At 33.8% G+C, this 21,343-nt stretch overlaps 1 protein-coding gene across 1 annotated transcript; it reads right to left on the bottom strand.

Annotated features, from left to right (window-relative positions):
* Nucleotides 1-959: 959 nt before the first annotated feature.
* Nucleotides 960-19,770, bottom strand: LOC132103381 (membrane progestin receptor delta-like). Its single transcript, XM_059508447.1, has 8 exons — nucleotides 19,605-19,770; nucleotides 10,698-10,930; nucleotides 8,497-8,624; nucleotides 7,633-7,838; nucleotides 4,341-4,467; nucleotides 1,889-1,985; nucleotides 1,623-1,767; nucleotides 960-1,507 (listed from the first exon to the last, which is right to left on the bottom strand). Exons 2-8 carry the CDS (start codon nucleotides 10,746-10,748, stop codon nucleotides 1,248-1,250), a joined length of 1,014 nt encoding a protein of 337 aa, XP_059364430.1. The 5' UTR covers nucleotides 10,749-10,930; nucleotides 19,605-19,770; the 3' UTR covers nucleotides 960-1,247.
* Between the last annotated feature and the right edge of the window lie 1,573 nt (nucleotides 19,771-21,343).

The following is a 21,343-nucleotide window of genomic DNA, read 5'->3' as shown; positions in this document are numbered from 1 at the left end:
AACAAAACAATACCACAGAAATGAGACCCGATGCAGAGGAGGACACAGGACTCAAAGCTGTTTACCAAATGTGACCCTGGAGCACAAAACCAGTCTTAAGTCGCTGGGGTATATTTTTAGCAATAGCCAAAAAAAAACCATTGTATTGGCTGAAATTATAGATTTTACTTTTATGCCAAAAATCATTAGGATATTAAGTAAAGATCATATTCCATGAAGATATTTTGTACATTTCCTACAGTAAACAGAACAAAACATATTTTTTAGATTAGTAATATGCATTGCTAAAAATTCATCTGGACAATTTCAAATGTGATTTTCTCAGTATCTAGATTTTTGTGCACCCACAGATTCCAGATTTTCAAAAAGTTGTATCTCTCATACACCAACGGAAGGCATATTTATTCATCTTTCAGATGATGTATAAATCACAATTTCAAAAAACAGACACTTTAGACTGGTTTTGTGGTCCAGAGTTACAAATGTCTAGAAACATGTAAACGACTCCAGTAAAGGACTCCAGTGCAGCCCCATATTCCCAGGAGATGCAGTTTAGTAGGAGAATGATGCTTAGATGAGCTAAATGTATCCTTCATGATATGTAACAGTAAAAAAAGCCCTTCATTAATTTGTTACTGCACCTTTGATTATTCTAATTATTCAAAGGCATTCCAGTATATCCAAATAATAATAAAAAGGGAAATTACAAATATAAGTATTTAAAGGGGCAAAATTTCACCAACCTGCCAGTAGTTTAGATATGATACCCACCATAATGTTTGTAGATTTTGATATGCAACTATCATAAAATTGGATTAATTATATTAATGATGTTATATGCAAATATAAAATCCCTGATTAATGCTATTTTCCAGTTAATGTTACACAACATTATCATATTCATGACACAAACATCATGTTAGAAAACTATGTTAGAAAAATAACCTGTAAAAAAAATCAATATTAGCGTCATTCAACCCTAAACCTTTCATAACGATGACTAAAGAATAAAATCAATCGGGTAAATAACACCTGAAAGGTTGCGATTATCATTAGGGTTTTCAGCTGAGATAATAAACTGTAAGTATAAAAGGAAATTATAATAAGTGAGAGCATAAACGTTTAGCTTCTTAGTAAAAAAAATATCAAGGCTTATATTATCAGTGAAAGTGACTGTATAAGTGCGCTATAGTGTAAAGTCGTCCAGAAAGGTGCACAGTGAGGTGTGGAGTGGTCAAGAAAGTTTTTTACTCCTGATGAAGGTGGGTGCCGCTAGAGGTTGAAGTGCTTTGGCGAGGTGTTCGCGGTAAACCGGCGCTAAAGATGCCGATGATGCCCAGGTTGAGCAGGACGCCCACTGCGAGAACCCCCATGGTGCCCAGAAACGAAGGTAAAAAGGAGTGCGACGTCAGCCAATCTTTGCGAGACGCCATGTCTGTCAACACTGCCTCCATCTGGAAATGGGTGCCCACCACCGCACATATGTGAAAGAGCTGGTGACTGTGACCTTGGAGGAGAGCGAGTGGAAAAACTGGTCAAAAGAACCACGTGACACCCGTGGGAACCTCTGGAACCATTCAGAACTAAACAAAGATGATCGTAAAATCAATAAAATGAGGTACCAATGTAGTCGAAGCGTCCAGGAGCCAGTCTCTCGGGGAGGTGAGACGCAAACAGAAAGCATGTGAGGAACGCAAAGAGCAGATGGTAAGAATGGCTTGCCAGAGCTTCACTGGAACTACAGCTCTCCCAACAGCACCACAGCAGCTACAGACACACATGTGGATAGAGAATAGCCATAAAGAGTGCATTCATTTCTGCAGCGTACTCTACACAGGCATAAACACTTGGCTAATTTGCATGTGCAGTGAAGTGTGAGCATACTTACTCGGTAGAACAGTGGGAAGCTATCAAACAGGAAGGGGACAACAAACGCTGCCGTTCGCATGACTTTACTTTTGTGTGGGAACTGCAACTCTACAAACCTGTCACGAAAGACAGAGGAAAACACACCTTCACTTAAAATGTATGCATTATAGATATGCTTTTTAATTAGAATATAAATTCAAATAAATTTTCTAAATATTTAATATCAAATATGATCATGAAATGTAAAACAAATTATATTTATAGACATTTTCAAAACAGCATCGTCCCATACTGCAAACTTCCATAAACACTTCATTTAACATCCTTCATTTAAAATGCATTGTGGATACGTTGTGTTTATATTTAAAACTATAATGTAATATAATATAAAAGTGAATATGTGAATTATATTTACCTAATTATGTTTTTTTATTTTATAAGAAAGTTTTATTTTAAATGAATACATAAATGATTATTTTATATATATATAAAAACATTAGTGAAAAAAAACATTAGTGCAATAGAAAGTTATATTATATACTAATATAATATAGTAGAAATATTAATATTCACAATTTTGTACTTTTTTTTAATGAAGAAAATGTAAGTGGTGCTTGACCATGTAAAAGTTGAGACCCTTACGGAAACCTCTCCTGCCTTGTTCTTGTCAGAAACTGAGAAATAAAATAATTGCAACACCGTAAATAATGATAGCGACACTAATATACAGTTTCATGTTATAAAACAACAACTAACAACATATAATCTAATAAGCCGAGCCTGGTAATCCCAGGAGAGTACCTATGTAATTGTACATTTAAATGCAGACAACTAAACACTATCGTAACTGTTAAGGCTAATGTTAGCTAGCTAGCGATCCTATCTCATAAACAACATCAAAATGGTATTATTGATAATCAATGTTATCTTAATGAACATATAAAGCCTTTATTATTTCTTAACTCTACAACTGTGCAATAAAATTAACTTTAAAGATTCACTTTTCATTCATGAAGATGACATGGAAAAAATGTGCCAAAAATGTGTCTCCTGGAGAAAAACAAAGACTTTTAAGAAAAAATTGACATGAAATTACCATTATAACACGCTACCTCTTTTCACGTCTTGCTTTTGGATTTATTATAAAATGAATATTATAACAAATTTGAGCACTTTTACTGTACTGAAGTATAAAGTATAGCAACTGCAGGATTTGTATCTTTTTTTATGAAAATGTATTTATAAAATAAATAATGAAGCCCAGACACCAACAACCTAGAAGGGTTATTTACTTAAATACTTTATTAAATAAGTGTATTATTACTGGTATAACAATTAAATAAGGCATTAAATATTTTGAAATATTTTTAGATTTGTCATTCCTGAAACATTTGGCATTTGGTCCTCTTAGATGAACGAAAATGTTCTTCAACTTGTGAATGGATTATGTCGAGAAACCGAGCAAAGGGCACTTGCCTTGAGCTGGCTTATCTAAAACCAGAAAGCAACTGTGCATATAGTCAGTTTTAGGGTATTGTGGGCAGTAGTTATGGCGTTTTTATGTGGTTGCTAGGTTATTGTTGATAGTTGCTAGGTGGTTACTTAATGGTGCAAGTAAAACAAAGCACATCTCTATGATATTCTGTCTTTAGATATTTAACAAAATGTTGAAGGAAGGTGGCGTCTGTGTCAAACCAACTGTTTTTATTTATGGATAAATTAATTTGACCATACTAGAAAATGTATTACAAAAGACAAGAATATGCATGAATGCTCATTTAAAATGTATGTACATTGTTAAATGCTTTTTAATTTGAAATCAATTCATTTTAAATAAATATTAGAATTATATAAATATCTTATTAAAATACATGTCTTATTCAATATTTAAATATGAAATAATAATATTTACACTGTTTTATTAATTTTTTTACTTTATGAAGAAAACAGGAGTGGTGCTTGATCATGCTAATTTTTCCACCATAAATGCTAGTGCATTGTGAGCGGCTTCCATTGTGTTTTTGAGCGGTTACTAGGTCAATACAGAATGGTTGCTAGGTGGTTGCTTAATGGTCTGAGTCCAAGGACCCCAAACCCCACGTCTCCCCATGGCTCCCCTCAATGTCTATTCAGGAGATATTTTTTTGCCCACACATAAATCTGATTGTTTAGAATAAGTACATCACACACATTTTCTAAACAACCTGCATGATCAGAGCGAGACAAATTATGTGCCAAAGTTTAATAATATATATCTGCAGTAGTCTTGCTTGCTTAAGCAAAACTAATTAAGAATTCAACAACGAGTTAAGTAACCAGGAAAAGTTTTGTAACCAGGAATAAGGTCAGAGCAAACTAAGGTCTATGTGTGAGAAGGATGCAAGTTATATAATCAACTCTCTATGTGCATTATCTCCTGTAGTCGCAGACTTAGTAAATGAGTCTTAATGAGCCACTGAAACCACTCTCACCTGGAGTAACAGGACACGCTGGTACAAAAGAGAGAGTTGCCGATGGCGATGGCCACAAAATGCTGATGAAGCCAACTGTTTACCCAGCAGTCAGGCATCACATAAGAGCCGTATGTGACGGCGCAGCCTGAAAAAATAAAATAAAAATACAAACCCCAAAAAAGGATTAATGCACGCTTTCTTTTACGTAGATATGATTTTTGATGAGTTTTATGTTTTAAGATCTTCTGATGAAGAACTAATTCCTAAATTCAATAAGTTTGCCAGCTTAGTCTGGCATCAAATCTTTGCAAGATTTCTGAGAGTTTTGTTTGAAGGTGAAATCAGGTAAAATGGGCCTCTTTTTCATAAAATCTTCTAGAGCAGCATTAAAATATCAATGCACATTTTACAGACTGCTCTTTGTGTTAAAACAGGTCTCTTATTTTTGCTGAATATGCCACAATTCAATAAAAACACTGAAAACTAATGCATGCTTTCATTGGGATATGATTCTGAGTTTTAGGTTTTAGAAACTGCATAAAGCACATTCCTAGTTAGGGAACTATGAATCTAGCATAAATAAAAAGGGTTTGTTAACAGATTGAGCAAAGTACACCGTACATTTTTAATTTCCAAATTCTAATGGTCCAAAAAGGTATTTGGAGACAAAGTGTCTAAATGTTATTGCGTTATTTAAATAAAAGTGGCATGAAGCTTGCACATTTCTCAGAATTTTTGCAATAATATTTAAAACAACTGTGCATGTATTGAAATGGCTTATTACTAAAACACTCCCAGAAATAACTGGATGAATTTTCTAAACAAAGTTTACACAAATGTAAAGATGCAAATCAACCATTGTTTCCTAGAAAACACTATAATACTGTAAAACTAAAATTAAAATATAAAAATAAAAGCCAATTCCAGATATGTTTAAATGGACAATAAACCCCTTATAAATTAAATGGTCTTTTCAGTGTTAAGTATTATTTATATAGTAATATAAGTGTTTATTAATTTCTTGAATTAGCTTTTAATTATGTTTTTATATTATTAGTTTTAATTTTTTTTATATATTTTTATTTAGCTTTAGTTCGGAATAATTTAAGTGCTTAAGCTTTAACATTTTTATTTTTATTTTTTAAGTTTAGATTTTCTCATTAATTTAGTAAAAGTAATACCACTGCATACAATTTGAAACCAAAAAGTCGTGTTTACAAGGTATGTGATTGAAATAAGTGCTTTTGATGAAAACCAAACACATTTGATAGGTTTGCAAGGTAAGTGGCATCAAATCTTTGTAAGGGTAACTATATAAAACCATGTTATATTGAATTTCTTCTTTTGTAATGCTTGGCTATTGTGCCATATCCACACATTCACTGCTGTGGACATATACAGCTATTCTGCTTTTCTCAAAGGCAGTAAAAGAGGCCTTTCTTTACCACAACTGCAAAATCATGAATGCAGATGGATTCCACATATGAAAGAATAATATTTTTCTTAGACTGTGGGAGCTTACAAGAAAAACCCACTGCTCTAGGCGCAGGATTTCGAACAGATGACCATACCATCATCCAGGCTTGCTGAAATCAAATGAATGGAAATACTGCAGAAATAAGATTTCGTTTCAAATATATGTTCAAATCCATTTCCATTTGAAAAAGTAACCATTCTTTTATCAAGAAAATTAAAGGTGCATTAAATCACTCACGCACATATTACAATTGCACTTGTATTTCGCACTAGCTCTTCATAAGTGGCTTGAACAATATGTGTGGTTCTTCAGCCTTCACTCTTTATCATTGCAGACTTCAAAGGATTTCTCTGGAGCCAGAGCGTTTGCTTTCTTTCCTTTGAAGTCATACAATAAAATGCCAGCAGTGTGCTAGATGGCTCATTTCCTCCACAGCTAACGCTTTCCATAACCTCACATCAACCCATCCAAGACGCATTCATTTCTACTGCAGGCCATCGTGACAATCTCTGACATGTCATCAGAGAAGTTCAGGGGTTTTTACATTCTGTCAATGACCGTGGATGACAAGCAGCCACTCTGGCACATTTATCTCACAGTGTCATATTCATTTACATTTATTCATTTGCATTTCACATTTTATCTAAAGCAACTTAAGAGTGCATTCAAGACACACTTTACATTTTATAAGTTCATGCTTTCTCTGGGAATCAAACCCATGACATTGGTGTTGCTAGCACTATGCTGTATTGTTTGAGGTACAGGAATGCATTGTTGTTATTGTTAACTAAAACTATTAAAAGCTGAATTAAAATATAATTAATATCAGTTGAAAAACATTTAAATAACTTGAAGAAAGAAATGATAAATGTTGCCTTGGAAACTAACTGAAAACGATTAAGTTGAAGCACTAAAATGACTAAATAGAAATATAGAAAAAAAACAATAAAAACTAAAACTAATATAAATGAAAAAGTATATGTAAATAAACTCAAATTCAAAGCATTAATAAATATTTTAATAGTATATCAAAATATTGGTAGTTATTTAAAAGAGACAATAATTTGTAAAAAAATAAAACGGAAATTCATGCAGCATTATTTAGTATTTGCTTGTGTGTGAATAGTATATTGTGTGTGTGTGAGTGTGTGTTCATTTTAATTTTATTTTAGGTTCTAGTACTTTTGCAATGTGCTTTTGTCATTGTTTTTTAAATATTTCTATTTAGCTTGCATTTATTTTTATTTCAGTTTTAGTTTTAATAATTTTAGTTTCAACTTGAACAAAGTTGGCTGCCAAGGCAACATTTCTAATTTTCTTCATTTTTCTTGATTTTTTTTAAAGTTCGGGTTTTTCATCTAATATATGTTTGAAATGATACATGCTTTTGAACAACTAATTAATCAATTTGATAAGTTCCATCGCATCTTTCTAAGTAGTACAAAGACTTGATACTTTTGTATATTTCAAATTTTTTTTTGAGGCACTTAGTAGTGTCAAGTCAGGTCAAATGGGTCACTTTTTCATCATCTAGAGCAGCATAACAGCATAACAATGTCTATGCACATTTTATACATTGATGTTTGGGTGTTACTTCAGGGTTCTTTTATCATTTATGTTATGAATGTCATAAAAAAGGTCCAGACTACAGTAGGAGGCTTTACGTGTCAGTCCGCTGCTCTCTTTCTTTCTACAATAATAGAAGCGTGAACCATAGGTGATGAGTTTAGTCAAAACTCTGATATTTAAATAAAAAATATTTGATAAGAATGGCCACTGTGTCAGCGTAATGATGACAATGTGCTTATCTAGCGACCAGAGAGCGCAGCGTACCGAGACTGTAGAGGCTGAGCGCGCCGTAGTCGAAGAAGTAGCAGATGTGACGAGCCTCGGCCGACATGCTGCTGAAGGTGTGAGCGCAGCTGGAGGTGAAGGGGTACAGGCAGATCAGAAGCAGGTAGACCAGCAGCGGCCAGGTGTAGCTCTCCGTCAGGAAGTCCAGAGTGGAGCACAGCGCGCTGAACCGCCACAGGAAGTACCTAAAACAGCACCGCTCAGGTCATACGAGAGGCATTTCTGTCTTGTCTGAGGAAAGTAGAGCACGACTCTGAATATGGCACAGCCAATCAGAGTCCACAAAGAAACTAGAAGTTTTATTTAGCAAGGATACATTAAATTGATCAAAAGTGTCAGTAAAGATAGATCTGAAGGATCATGTGACACTGAAGACTGGAGGAATGATCCTGAAAATTCAGCTTTGATCACAGAAATAAATGGCATTTTAAAATATTAAAATAGAAGACAGTTATTTAAAACCATAATATTTGACAGTGTTGCTGTTTTCACTGCAGTTTTGATCAAATGAAAATATATGATTTCTTTCAAAAATATCAGACTAGTTATTATGTATGTATTTCTTTATTATAGATTTGAAGTGTATTATACAGTTGATTATTACAAGGTTATTGAAAAGATAAAGCATTTTTAATAACAATGAGATTTAAGTCACACTACCCTGCGTTGACTCAACACGAATAATACATTTCAAATTAACGTGTTAAGCACTAGTAAAATCTGATATTGCATTAAAGTGTCTGCTTATAAGCTAGATCCTAACAGCTCAACCAAAGCTTCAAAGCTGACAAGTTATTCGTTCTGGCACTAAAAAGGAATCACATGCTTAACTGGGCGCTTTACCAAGTCGGCAGGAAGTGGGTCCAGATATTGACCGTCTCGTTGGTCATCTGAAAACTGCTGAGAATGCAGTCCACGGCTGAGCTCCTGGGGTGACGGTAGCCAGACATGATGCCGTCCTCTCGAAACACCTGCACAGACGCACATGGACGTCTAAAATACATGCAAACATCTACACTGTACAACACGATCAGTAAGACATGGCAACATATGTTTTTAACAAACTCAAAATAATATGTGATCCTGGAGCACAAAACCAGTCTTAAGTCGCTGGGGTTTATTTTTAGCAATAGCCAAAAAAAAACATTGTATGGGTCAAAATTATAGATTTTTCTTTTATGCCAAAAATGTACTGTAAATATATTTATGTACTGTAAATATATATAGAATCTTTATTTTTGATTAGTAATATGCATTGCTAAGAGCTTCATTTTTTTTATTTTTTTCAATATTTAGATTTTTTTGCACCCTCAGATTCCAGATTTTATCCAGATCCAGAAATAGTTGTATCTCGGCCAAATCTGTAAAGAATCTCGACAAGGCAAGATATAGTCTAAAAATATCTCTCATTATCTCACCCTCATGTCATACCAATGGTACATTTTGACAGTTCATATAAAGTTCATATTCACAAATATAGCAAAATTGATAAACAACAATATTCACCTATCCTGTTCACAAAAATCACTTTTTAATAAACAAAATGTTCATATTATCAATGAACCTTTGTGAGTGTTGAATCAAAAACAATTTCAATTACACACATAAATCAATCAAACTAATTTAATTTCCTACTGTTTAAATATTAAGTAATTATGAAACAAATCTAATGATATTGCTCTTAACAGTCAATTAAAAAGCACAAAATAGTATAATAAAAATACAGTTTTAATAAAATCAGCATTCTGTTGCAGTCATTGTTGTTTTAATATTATTTAAATATTATTATAGGATTTACGACTACTAAAACATTCTTCTAAAAATCATCTTTTATGTTCCACGAAAAAGTCATGGGAACATAAAGTCATTGCTTTAATATTCTGATATATACTGTAAATATACTGTAAATATATTTATGTACTGTAAATATATATAGAATCTTTATTTTTGATTTTTAATCATCTTTTATGTTCCACGAAAAAGTCATGGGAACTGTACTGTAAATATATATAGAATCTTTATTTTTATCTTTATCTTTATCTTTATTTTTATTTTTAATCATCTTTTATGTTCCACGAAAAAGTCATGGGAACATAAAGTCATTGCTTTAATATTCTGATATATACTGTAAATATACTGTAAATATATTTATGTACTGTAAATATATATAGAATCTTTATTTTTGATTAGTAATATGCATTGCTAAGAGCTTCATTTTTTTTATTTTTTTCAATATTTAGATTTTTTTGCACCCTCAGATTCCAGATTTTATCCAGATCCAGAAATAGTTGTATCTCGGCCAAATCTGTAAAGAATCTCGACAAGGCAAGATATAGTCTAAAAATATCTCTCATTATCTCACCCTCATGTCATACCAATGGTACATTTTGACAGTTCATATAAAGTTCATATTCACAAATATAGCAAAATTGATAAACAACAATATTCACCTATCCTGTTCACAAAAATCACTTTTTAATAAACAAAATGTTCATATTATCAATGAACCTTTGTGAGTGTTGAATCAAAAACAATTTCAATTACACACATAAATCAATCAAACTAATTTAATTTCCTACTGTTTAAATATTAAGTAATTATGAAACAAATCTAATGATATTGCTCTTAACAGTCAATTAAAAAGCACAAAATAGTATAATAAAAATACAGTTTTAATAAAATCAGCATTCTGTTGCAGTCATTGTTGTTTTAATATTATTTAAATATTATTATAGGATTTACGACTACTAAAACATTCTTCTAAAAATCATCTTTTATGTTCCACGAAAAAGTCATGGGAACATAAAGTCATTGCTTTAATATTCTGAATGCAAGTCATTGATGTGACGTAATCTTACTGAAACTGTGCTGGAATTTCTTTAAGAAAGAGTTTAGCAGAACTGAAATTGGTGGCTTGCACCGTCTGGTCCCGCTCATTTGGTCTGTAACTTTTAAGCACATGCAGGATTTCCCAGGGATTTCCCTGCAATAATAGACGGTTCAAACACTCTCTCTGACCATCAATCAGATGCTTTCTTCCTCACCTTTGGCACCTGGTGGAAGTCAAAGAGCTGCGGAAGTCTGACGCTTAGCATATCTGCAGGGAGATGAAGCACTCCCCTCCCTCTCTGACAGGCCTGCTCGAGTCTCTCCTTGCCTCCTTGACACAGGGCACACCACAGCGGACACTCCAGACCCCCTTCCCCAGCCTCCCACCTCACGCACTGGGTCCAGCCCCAACCATGACCCTCTCCAGCCCCCCGCCACGCAGGAAACACTGCAGAGAGACACACAGACAGACACAATGATTACTTGACCTATATGCAGTGAAAAGCATGCTGGATAACTGCTGAAAACCCACTTAATAAGCTTTGAATAAGTAATTATTATTATATATTACATTACATTATTATATTAATACCTTTAATCAACAAGAATGCATTCAGTTAATCAAAGGTGACTTTTTTAGAAAAGATTTTCAATAAATTATGTACTTTCTATGCCTGAAAAAAATAAAGATCATAGTTTCCACAAAAATATTTGTACAATTGTTTTTAACATTGATAAGAAATGTTTCTTGAGCATCAAATCAGCATATTAAAATGATTTCTGAAGGATCATGTGACACTGAAGACTGGAGGAATGATGCTGAAGATTCCGCTTTTTAAACAGAGGAATAAATTACATTTTAAAATATATTCAAATAGAAAACAGTTATTTTAAATTGTAATCATATTTCAACATTTTACTGTATTTTTAATCAAATAACTGTAGCCTTGGTAAGCATACAGTAAGAATCTTAATTCAAAAATATTATAAAATCTAAAAAAAAAAAAAAAAAAAAAAAAAGGTTTTATGCTTTATGAACTTCATTTCATTTTACACAATTACAGAGAGCATGAGTGATTTTAAAGAACTGCCATGTGGTTTAAAGCTTTAACACTCAAAACAATCTTAGACTTTCGTCATCGCACACCCCAGAACGGGCCTCCAGTTTGACTCTTTCAACCAAAAGCAGGGAACATAACTTGGCATATTAGACATTGCATGATACTGTTACATGCAAACATTTTTGCACACAACCATTAAGCAACAAAGACATTCTGGGAATCTGAAGATCAACTGTTTAGTTGTAAGTGCCTGCCTCTCAAAAGAGGTCCATACTTTGCTTGGCACAGAAGCCGATCCTGTGAAACTAGAACAAAATGTGCTTTGTGAGGGGCACAGAGTTGACTGTTACACATGGAGCTGTATGAAAATGAGCATGCTTTGTGCACAAGGATAAACGGCAGCCTAAACAAAGCAGATGAAAATACTTGACCAATGCCTCCACAAAAGAGCCCTTCCTTGCTTACTAATATAAATCTTTTTGACAAAAGAGATTGATATTAGGGTTGGGTGAAAACTAAACAAATTCTCTCTTAATATTTTTCAGTTATTTACAATTCAGTATGTCTCAGTATTTACAGGGTTATTTGCTCTGGATGGCTTAAAAGAGTGGTATTTTTTAATTAGTAAACTATCATTTTGACAAGCAGCCACATGAACAAGAATTCATTTGCACAATTATAAATAAATTGTGACGAACAGCAATAATTGCCAATACTGTTCATCAAAATCTTTTATATGACTGAAATTAGTTTTTGCGCAGAGACTACGCATGAACAGTTGTGTGTTAAATGTTAATTCCCTTGAAACAACCCATTTCAATTTCAACATCTCAAGCTAATATTTTTTTTTGCTACAGTTTAAATCCTCTAGCAATTATGAAATGCATAGAATGACACTGCTTTTAAATATTTAAAAATAATATAATTAATAATTATAATAAAATCACCATGTTGTCAGATAGTGCTATTTTAATATATTTTAATATTATTATAATTTTTCATATAAAATTTTAGTATTATACTGTAGGTTTTAAAATTTAAATATAAAAAAAGAAATGACATAATTTTGTTATATATTTGTTGTATATATATATATATATATATATATATATAGCTTTAATTATAATTGTTTATTTTTTACATTTGTGTAATTTTAGTACTAATTTTAGTACTTTATTGCAGTTTGTCACCAAGGCAACATTTCAGGTAATATTTAATTTAATTTCAGCCTTATTTCAATCAACAAAAAATATTTTTAATAATTTTTGTGAATAATACTAACAACTGACTAATATGCTTTCACTGTATGGAAGAGAGCAGCATGAACATTCAGCTAAACATTTTCTTTTGCACTCTACGGATAAGAATGTCATATGGGTTTGGAGTATCACGTGAATGATTAGGAATGATATTCCTTGAAAAGCACATCACAGAAACGGTCTGAGATCCAACTACAACAAATGCATTTACATATTAGTGAGTGCCTAGAAAAGCGCTATATAAATGTAATGTATTATTATTATTGATTATATTAATACAACTAGAGTTGTTCCGATTCCGATACTAGTATCGGAAATATCACCGAAACCACAACAAATTCTGGCATCGGCATCGGCGAGTACATGAACCCATATACCGATCCGATACCATTTTCTTAAACAAGACCTAGTCATGACCGCTAGCTTTGCCTAACCGCTGCACGGTTCTTCTTCGCTGCTCAGAATGCATTGCAAACACAGGAAGTTGAGCTGTATTGCCACAAGCAACCCCTGTTTAGAGCAGCGAAAAAGAAATGAAAACACGTTAGCAGTATGTCCGCTGTTTAGCAGTATTTCAGACTGGACCAACCAGAGAGTAAAACCGTTACTAGGGTATTTGGTACCCGCAGCTGCGTTCAGTCACTTCCGCTTCAGCCCAGGGCTCCAGACTGTAGCCGAATATATACTTGTGTCTGTGAATATGAAACTGCAAAATAATATTTAAATATTAATCCTGCAAATTCTACATCTCTGTGGGTGACGGGCGCAGATGCACGGGAGCTCGCTGTTTTGTAGACTCTGCCGTGTGTCACTATATGAGGTCACGAACGCATAAACCATCAATTCATGAAAATTTACCATTTCATTTGAGAAAATGGTCATATCATAAACACAGACACTCAAAGATCTTCATGCCAACCCATCAAAATAAATGTTCGGTTTAACGTGAGTAAATTGACAATATATTAAGCTACTGTTGTAGCCTACAGTAGATTTAGCTATGTCTCTATGTTGTAATAATAATACGTTTCTATTAATAATAATAATTATGCCTAGAAGGTTGCTTGTTTTTTTTACTTGTTTTGTTGTAAAGAGATTATCTGATTAATATATCATTTTTTATATTCCTAGACTTATTTGTTGCAGTTTTTTATACAGTTATATTGTAAAACTAAAATACCTTTTTTAGTTTGTGGTGTTAGATTTTTGGCTGCATTTGAAGTTCTTTTTCGCTTACGAAAATAAATAATAATACTGTCAAATTCATGTCAGATAATAAAAATACTGTAATAAATACAGTAGTTCACCATGTATTTGTTCATGTTTTATTAAGGGATGAGTCTGAAGCACACCATAAAATAATTCTAGCAATTTACACATGTCTAGTAGTATATACAGCTGTATATACAGATACACACCCAGGTATCGGATCAGTACTCGGTATCGGCCGATACCCTGAGCCCAGGTATCGGAATCGGTATCGGGAAGAGAAAAAGGGTATCGGAACATCTCTAAATACAACCGATGAATCCCCCGGTCAGATTGTGCAGGTCTGGTCATCCATTCATGGAATATGCTGTCATTGTTCAGTGGGTCAGTGTTGATTTTATGGATTAACGGATTGTGGAATGTCTCCTCCATCAGCTGTTTCTATAGAAGTCAAAGATAAACAGAATTCATCTGACACTGGATATGAAGTTCTTCCCATAATGCCCTTTGGGAAACGTGAAAATCAGAAACAAACAGCTCCCATCCCAGTTGTCGTTGCTAAGTATTAACTGGATGTGTTTTTTTGTGTCTTGTTGATACCGTAGGTGGAGATGTTTGGATTACAGTCTGACTAGCTAAATCCTATTACACCGATCTGAGCCCAAACAAGAGGAGCAGATGAGCTCAGCTGAAGCTTGTGCTGTGTGTGTCCACCGGCTGTGACCAACGACTGTGTCTTTGTCACAATATATTTCAAAACAAAACGGGACATACAAAAATTTGAATATTTATCCATCAGGAATTATTGGATTGTGAAAATTTACATTACGTAATCTCACAAAGTTCTGTTATAAATTAGTCTACACTTACTTTGTTATGATGAGAGGATTCACAAGCTTGTGTAACAGTGTGTTTTGAGCAGTTAAGGGGACGTTGAACTTAAAGGGGTCATATGATGCAGTTTCAAGTTTTCCTTTCTCTTTGGAGTGTTACAAGCCCTAAAGTTGCAAAGACAAGTCTCAAACTCAGAGATATTCTTTATAAAAGTTTAGACTCGTCCATGCACTCCTAAAACGCCTTGTTTAATCACACCCCCAAATATCTACGTCACTGTGTGGGAAGATTTGCATAACACCACCAAATATTCAGTAACTGTGATTCTTGCTGTAGTATTTTTGCTGCCACCACCACCATATTGTGGAGACGCTGTGTTTCATTGTGAAAGCGAAACTACTTTGTTTGGCCTTCCAAAAGATGACACAACTAGAACTCAGTGGTTAAGTTGTATTTACAACACTGTTCCAGAACAGTTCAATCAAAATATTCAGATGTGTGCAGCGCATTATAAAGAGGACTGTTTCCAGAACCTGGGTGAGTACAATGATGTCTGTGCACAAAGGCTGTGTCTATAAAGTGGGGCAATTCCAACTTTGCAAGGACAGTCTGGCGCTTCTCACTCACAGCCTGTAAGTATGTTTTCATATTTAAAGAATTTGCCAATGATGATTCAAGTTTTGAGCAGTGTAGAGTAGAACTTGTTGTTTGTCGTTTCTCCGATTAAAAATGCAGATATGGTTTTATGTTTACGCTGTGCCATACACAATGCAACGCAACGCGTTTATTATCAGTAATTATGTCGCCACTGTGTGCAACATTTGCCTCATTTGTAATGGGTTTTATTGTTTTGTCTTGTTACACCGGGACACGGCATCACAGTATGTTAAGGGGAGGAACTTTTCAGTCACACGCTTGAGGTATTCGGCCAATCACAACAAACTGGATAGCTGGCCAATCAGAGCACACCTTACTTTTCAGAACGATGAGCTTTGTAAAAATTGACACATTTCAGAAAGGCAGGGCATAGAGGAGCAACAATAATATACAACATGTGGAAAATTATGTTTTTTAACCTCAAATATGTGCATAAACATTGCATTAAACCAAAAACACAAAAATTATGTTCTTTTTGGCAACGTCACATGACCCCTTTAAACACCTCTGATTGGCCATTGCATTGCATTAAAAAAATAAACAGATAAGTCTGTGATTGGCTACAAAAAACACATTGCAAATAGACACCTGGAAGACCTCCATATAACGCAAACACAAATACGCATTGGAACTTTTGTCAAATTTGCTTTGCCAATATCATATTATTACAGCATCAACTGAGGGTGCTCTTGCTTTCGTTTGAGGGAGCTTAGCACCAGTAGAACTGGGACTGCTGCAGAATAATGTCACGGAGTTCATTCATGAAGTTGTTTGAACACATGACATAGCTGTAATAGAGCTGTAATAATGCAATCAAATGCATGCCTGCATAATGCATGCCTGTTTATTGCATACGCCACATAGTTCAATGTGATTACTATGATTATGAGGTTAATAACATTATTTTAATCAAAGTAGTGCGTTTACATGAGGTAAAGTTGTGCTGCTTTATATGTTTCTGGATTCTTTGAAGTATAGAAGCTTCAAGAGAACAGCATTAATCTGAAATAGAAATTTTCTTTTGTAACAATGGACATGTCTTCACTGTCACTTTAAAACAATTTTATGTGTTGCTGCTAAATAAAAGTATTTAGTACAAAAGTACAAAAAATATTGGGTGGGTCTTACAAAACAAGAAGATTACATCAGCCAATAAGCAAAATTGTTTCAGATGCAGTGTAGGTTATGAAATTTTACAACACTTTTTCCACTTGGAATAACATGCACTGATCAATTGTTCATAATAATACTAGGAATGTGCAATAAAATAGATAAATAGGTTACATTTTGATTTCATGTTGTCTCACAAACTATTGCATAATCCAAACTAGAACAAATCAGACTAAGACAGATGTTTAACGGCCTTGTTTTCTGGGTGCTTGTGTGGCTCTCGCTCCACATCTCAACTTCTTCACTAATTCACTAATTCATGATTGTGTCACAAGATCTGCCTCAATAGACATCTTTATCACTGTGTGTTGACAATCGAGTGTCTATATGCATGCAGCCTGTATGCGCATGTTCTGTTTGGCACAAGTGTATCTGTAGACTCTCTCTATCTCTGTCATGTTAATACCTGATCTGGCTACCAGCATCAACGCACAAGACTAATAATGCAAATGGCTATACTGGGAGAACAGGACGTTTGAAAAAAAAAAAATAATAATAATAATAATTCCAAGCAGTTTAGGTTTTAAATGATTTGCTAATTTTAAACAGTAATAAGGAAAATAAATAAATAAATTAATTAATATTTCATAGAAAAACATCTCTGTTAGATCTATCAATACCTGTTTTGGAAGGTCTGTGAAACATTTAAATTTTGCCTGAGGCTTTTTCCTGGAAAAGAAGCTTCTGATGATACCATGCGGAGCAGTGGAACCAGACTTCACCTTACATGCATTATATCTGTATAGACTTCTTGAGAACTGACAAATGATTAGTGCTCTTTACTTTTGGGACATATACATTGCATTAAAAAAGTGAAATGTACAGTAAAAACAGCTGTACAGTAGCAATATATTATGTTTTAAGGAATGAACTTCAATGTACAGTAAACAGAATTTTTTTTCATTAAAGGGACAGTTTACACAAAAAATGTAATTCAAATTCTGTCATAATTTAGTCAACCTCAAGTTGTTCCAAACCTGAGATTCTTTTTTCTGCCAAACACAAAAGAAGATATTCTGAAGAACGTTGACCAAACAGTTGAAGGTAGCCATTGACTTCCACAGTATGCATGGCATGAAAGGCAAGGGCTACCGCCGAACTGATTGGTGACCAATATTCTTCAAAATATCTTTTTTGTGTTTAGCAGAAAAAAGAATCTCAGGTTTAGAACATGTGGTGAGTGAGTAAATGACAGAATTTTAATTTTTGGGTGAACTTTAACTGATATAAAATCAGTTTTGTACCTTTATAATATATATGAATATATAGGCTAGAAGAAGCACATAGTGTCATAAACACAAATACAAAACACAATCATGGTAAAACACATGACTATATTGACATGACAATATAAACAATACGTTTGCTAATCAAATACAATCGAGGAAAGGAATCACACTAGTTCCTATAGACTATTGCAAAATTAGTGAAGGATAATAGATGGTAAAATCTCAAAACCATGGGTGGAAGAAAATGTGCCCAGCATTAATCTAAATTATAGCTGAAAGCCATGAGAATGCACGCTCAGTAGACAATGACGTAAACAATATCACATGTTTTGCACTACAGCTATATTTTCAGACTTTGGAATGATTGAAAATGAAAAAAAAATTAATAAAATCATCCTGAGAAATGCTGACTATGCAGCTCTTCTTGAATGTACAGGAACAGTGAAAAGAATAAGTCATAGGGTTCAAAACAAGATTCAGAATATATGAAACACGTGTAACAGAATTTTTAATCTATTTTCCAAACTTTAAATGAAACTTTTTGGCTGCATTTCCTGGATGTAATGGATTTTTCCTGAAGCAAACAAAGCCTGTGCAAAACACAAATTAATTATTTTTCAGTATGGAAGTCAATGCTACCAGCAACTGTTTGGTTACCAACATTCTGCAAAATATCTTCTTTTGTGTTCAACAGAAGAAAGAAAATCATTCAGATTTGCAACATCACGAAGGTTAGTAAATAATGACATTTCAAATGTTTTTTTTCTGTATCTATCCCTTTAAGCGTACTATTTCTCAAACAATATAAATGGATCTGCATACAGTACATGTAAATATCTAGGCGCTCTTATATTTTAGGAGAGGGGTCCCTCACAAGGGATCACCATATTTAGTGGTCCTTGCCATGTGAAAAAAGGCAACAATTCTGCATTACAGGCATCAATTAAATTCTAGACTACTTCGCAAACTACACTTAATTAACACGCTTGTCTAAATGGTACAACATTAACACATACATGTCACTTTCTTCATATCCTTTGGTGGAAGTGGAGCTCAGGAGGACGTCCCACATGAAAAGAGACCTAGACAGGCTGATAATGTCCTGTCAGTTCTACAGTACTGAGGGACTGGAAGGGGCCCTGACTTACTTACAGAAGCCTGCTCACGTGGACTAATGTACTGGACAGAGTATGTTCCATGTGTGTTCGAAGAAAAGACAGGCACTTATGCAAAAGCAACCATGCTCTCCCACCATATGCATGCTATATATATACTCTCACCCAAAAGGGAGGTGCTCAATGTCAACACAACACTTCCACAATTCAAAAAAAAAAAAGCTAAAATCATTTCCTCAACTCTAGAAACAACAACTGTACGATCTGCTCTTCAAAACCTGAACTTGAACCTTGACATCAAATCCTCCACCCTGATGTTGTTACATGACACTTGCACTTTTCCTTCACCATTTTTAGCCAGAATAACATATTTGCGATGAGTTTGTGTGAGATTTCAGGTTTTGGTGAAGTTCGTTGCGTCTACGTTGTAATGACAGGTTCATGTTTTAAAAAAGCATTCCTTTATATAACTTTCGAAGAATTCTTTTGAAAGTTCAGTTCAGCAAATGCATGGAAAGTTTCTATGTATAGCAACAATTCTGATTAAAATAACAACATAAGGCAAGAGAAAAAATCGTAGATCCAAACCTTTGAGCTTGATCTGGTCTATGAGATCATTTGCCAGTGCCAGTTGGAGATATGAGGTTGCCAGTTTGGGATCAGAGGAGTTGCAATTAATAATGTAGGGTAAGCGCGAAATAACTATAGTTCCATGGCTGAACAAGGTCCTACAGTTAGCGGACAGCCCCGACAATCACTTGGGGTTTGTGTGTTCCTCACATTCCTTGGGAAAGAACACAAACAGCAGTGGAAATCCCACCCTCCGCGCGCGAGGGTGCTCTCATTGGATGGAGAAATGAAAGAAGCCCTGTGTGTAGAATCAGGAGACCAGCGAGAACAAAGCCGCGATACTCGTTCAACTACTTTTCGTCTTCTCTTTCTGTTTTTAAGAACAAGAAGTGCTAGTTCGTTTTAGGAAAAAAAAAGTAGAAGATAACCAACTCGACGCGTCAAGAATAGCCTTTATTCACAATTTAGCATTGAGTGCTTCATTGGTTTTATGCAGCGGTTATAATGAAAAAATATAATATTTATATAAAAAATAATATTTTATTGGGTTATTTCATTAAGTGCCATTCTTATGCTAAAAGAAAAATAAATGCGACAGGCACTTATTTACATTTAATTTAATTTATTTTTGACAGACATTTAGGCTATATTAGGATATTTAGTTAATCTTGTCATTAATAGTAATAATAATAAAGACATAATTTGTCATTTCTCCGTTTGGTGTTTTTGAACGAACGAATCATTTCGTTCACTGTTGTTTCTGACGTGAACGATTCGCTGTTTTAATCGAATCAGTTGAGTCAACGTTTTTAATGACTCGCTAATAAGATAAAAGGCATAGGCGAAGATTTATTAGAACGATTTATTACGTTTATTTTTTACATCTATACATCTATCTATCTATCTATCTATCTATCTATCTATCTATATATATATATATATATATATATATATATAATTATTATTATTATTATTTTTACCAAAACATATAGTACTGTAAGTATTAAAATAAACTATAGGCCTACACAATACGGTTAAGAGATAAAGTTGATGAATTGAAGGGGAAAACAAAATAATTTCACAATAAATATATAGAAATACTTAACAACAGGAACTCATCAGTGAATTGATTTAAAGTACTTTGGAGAGGGATGAATAAAATATATATATATATTTTTTGCGGTCCTACAGCCTAATATTTTATGTTCTTATATATTATTTTAAGGTATCTTTATAACATTTACAAATTATTCAAACTTAATTGAAATGGTGTCACAAGGATCTTTAAATGTTCTTCTGAAGCTCTGCCTCTGAATGGAAAATTATCTCAAAACTTAATTGTTGTTTGAGTACAAGACATAAGCCACCAAAAATAACACTGTATTTAAAAATTATATTTAAGGTGAAAGACAAATTGTAATGAAATAAATTCAAACTGATATTGTAGACCGTTTGTATTGATTATGATTTAAGATATGTAAAGAATGCTGATTGTAAAATCTGATGTAATCTCTGAAGATTCTGTTGAGTTTTTTTCTGTTGTATCATCTTCCCATCCTCTATTCCACTGAAACCCCAGGGTACATTTGGTCATTGGACTGGACTGCAAATAATTCTCCCCTATAAGTAGGGCAGAGCCGGCCATTCTTTGACAGTGGTCTTTGCCAGAGAACTGGCCATAATGCCACAATGAGATCTCGGCAGAGGGCCCAGCGTGGCTGGGCACGAGACACTGAATGTAGTTAAATGAGGACACA

This window comes from Carassius carassius, chromosome 24 (genome assembly GCF_963082965.1).
Source record: "Carassius carassius chromosome 24, fCarCar2.1, whole genome shotgun sequence".
NCBI classification, from domain to species: Eukaryota; Metazoa; Chordata; class Actinopteri; order Cypriniformes; family Cyprinidae; genus Carassius; species Carassius carassius.
This window is presented reverse-complemented; position numbering and strand designations above follow the sequence as displayed.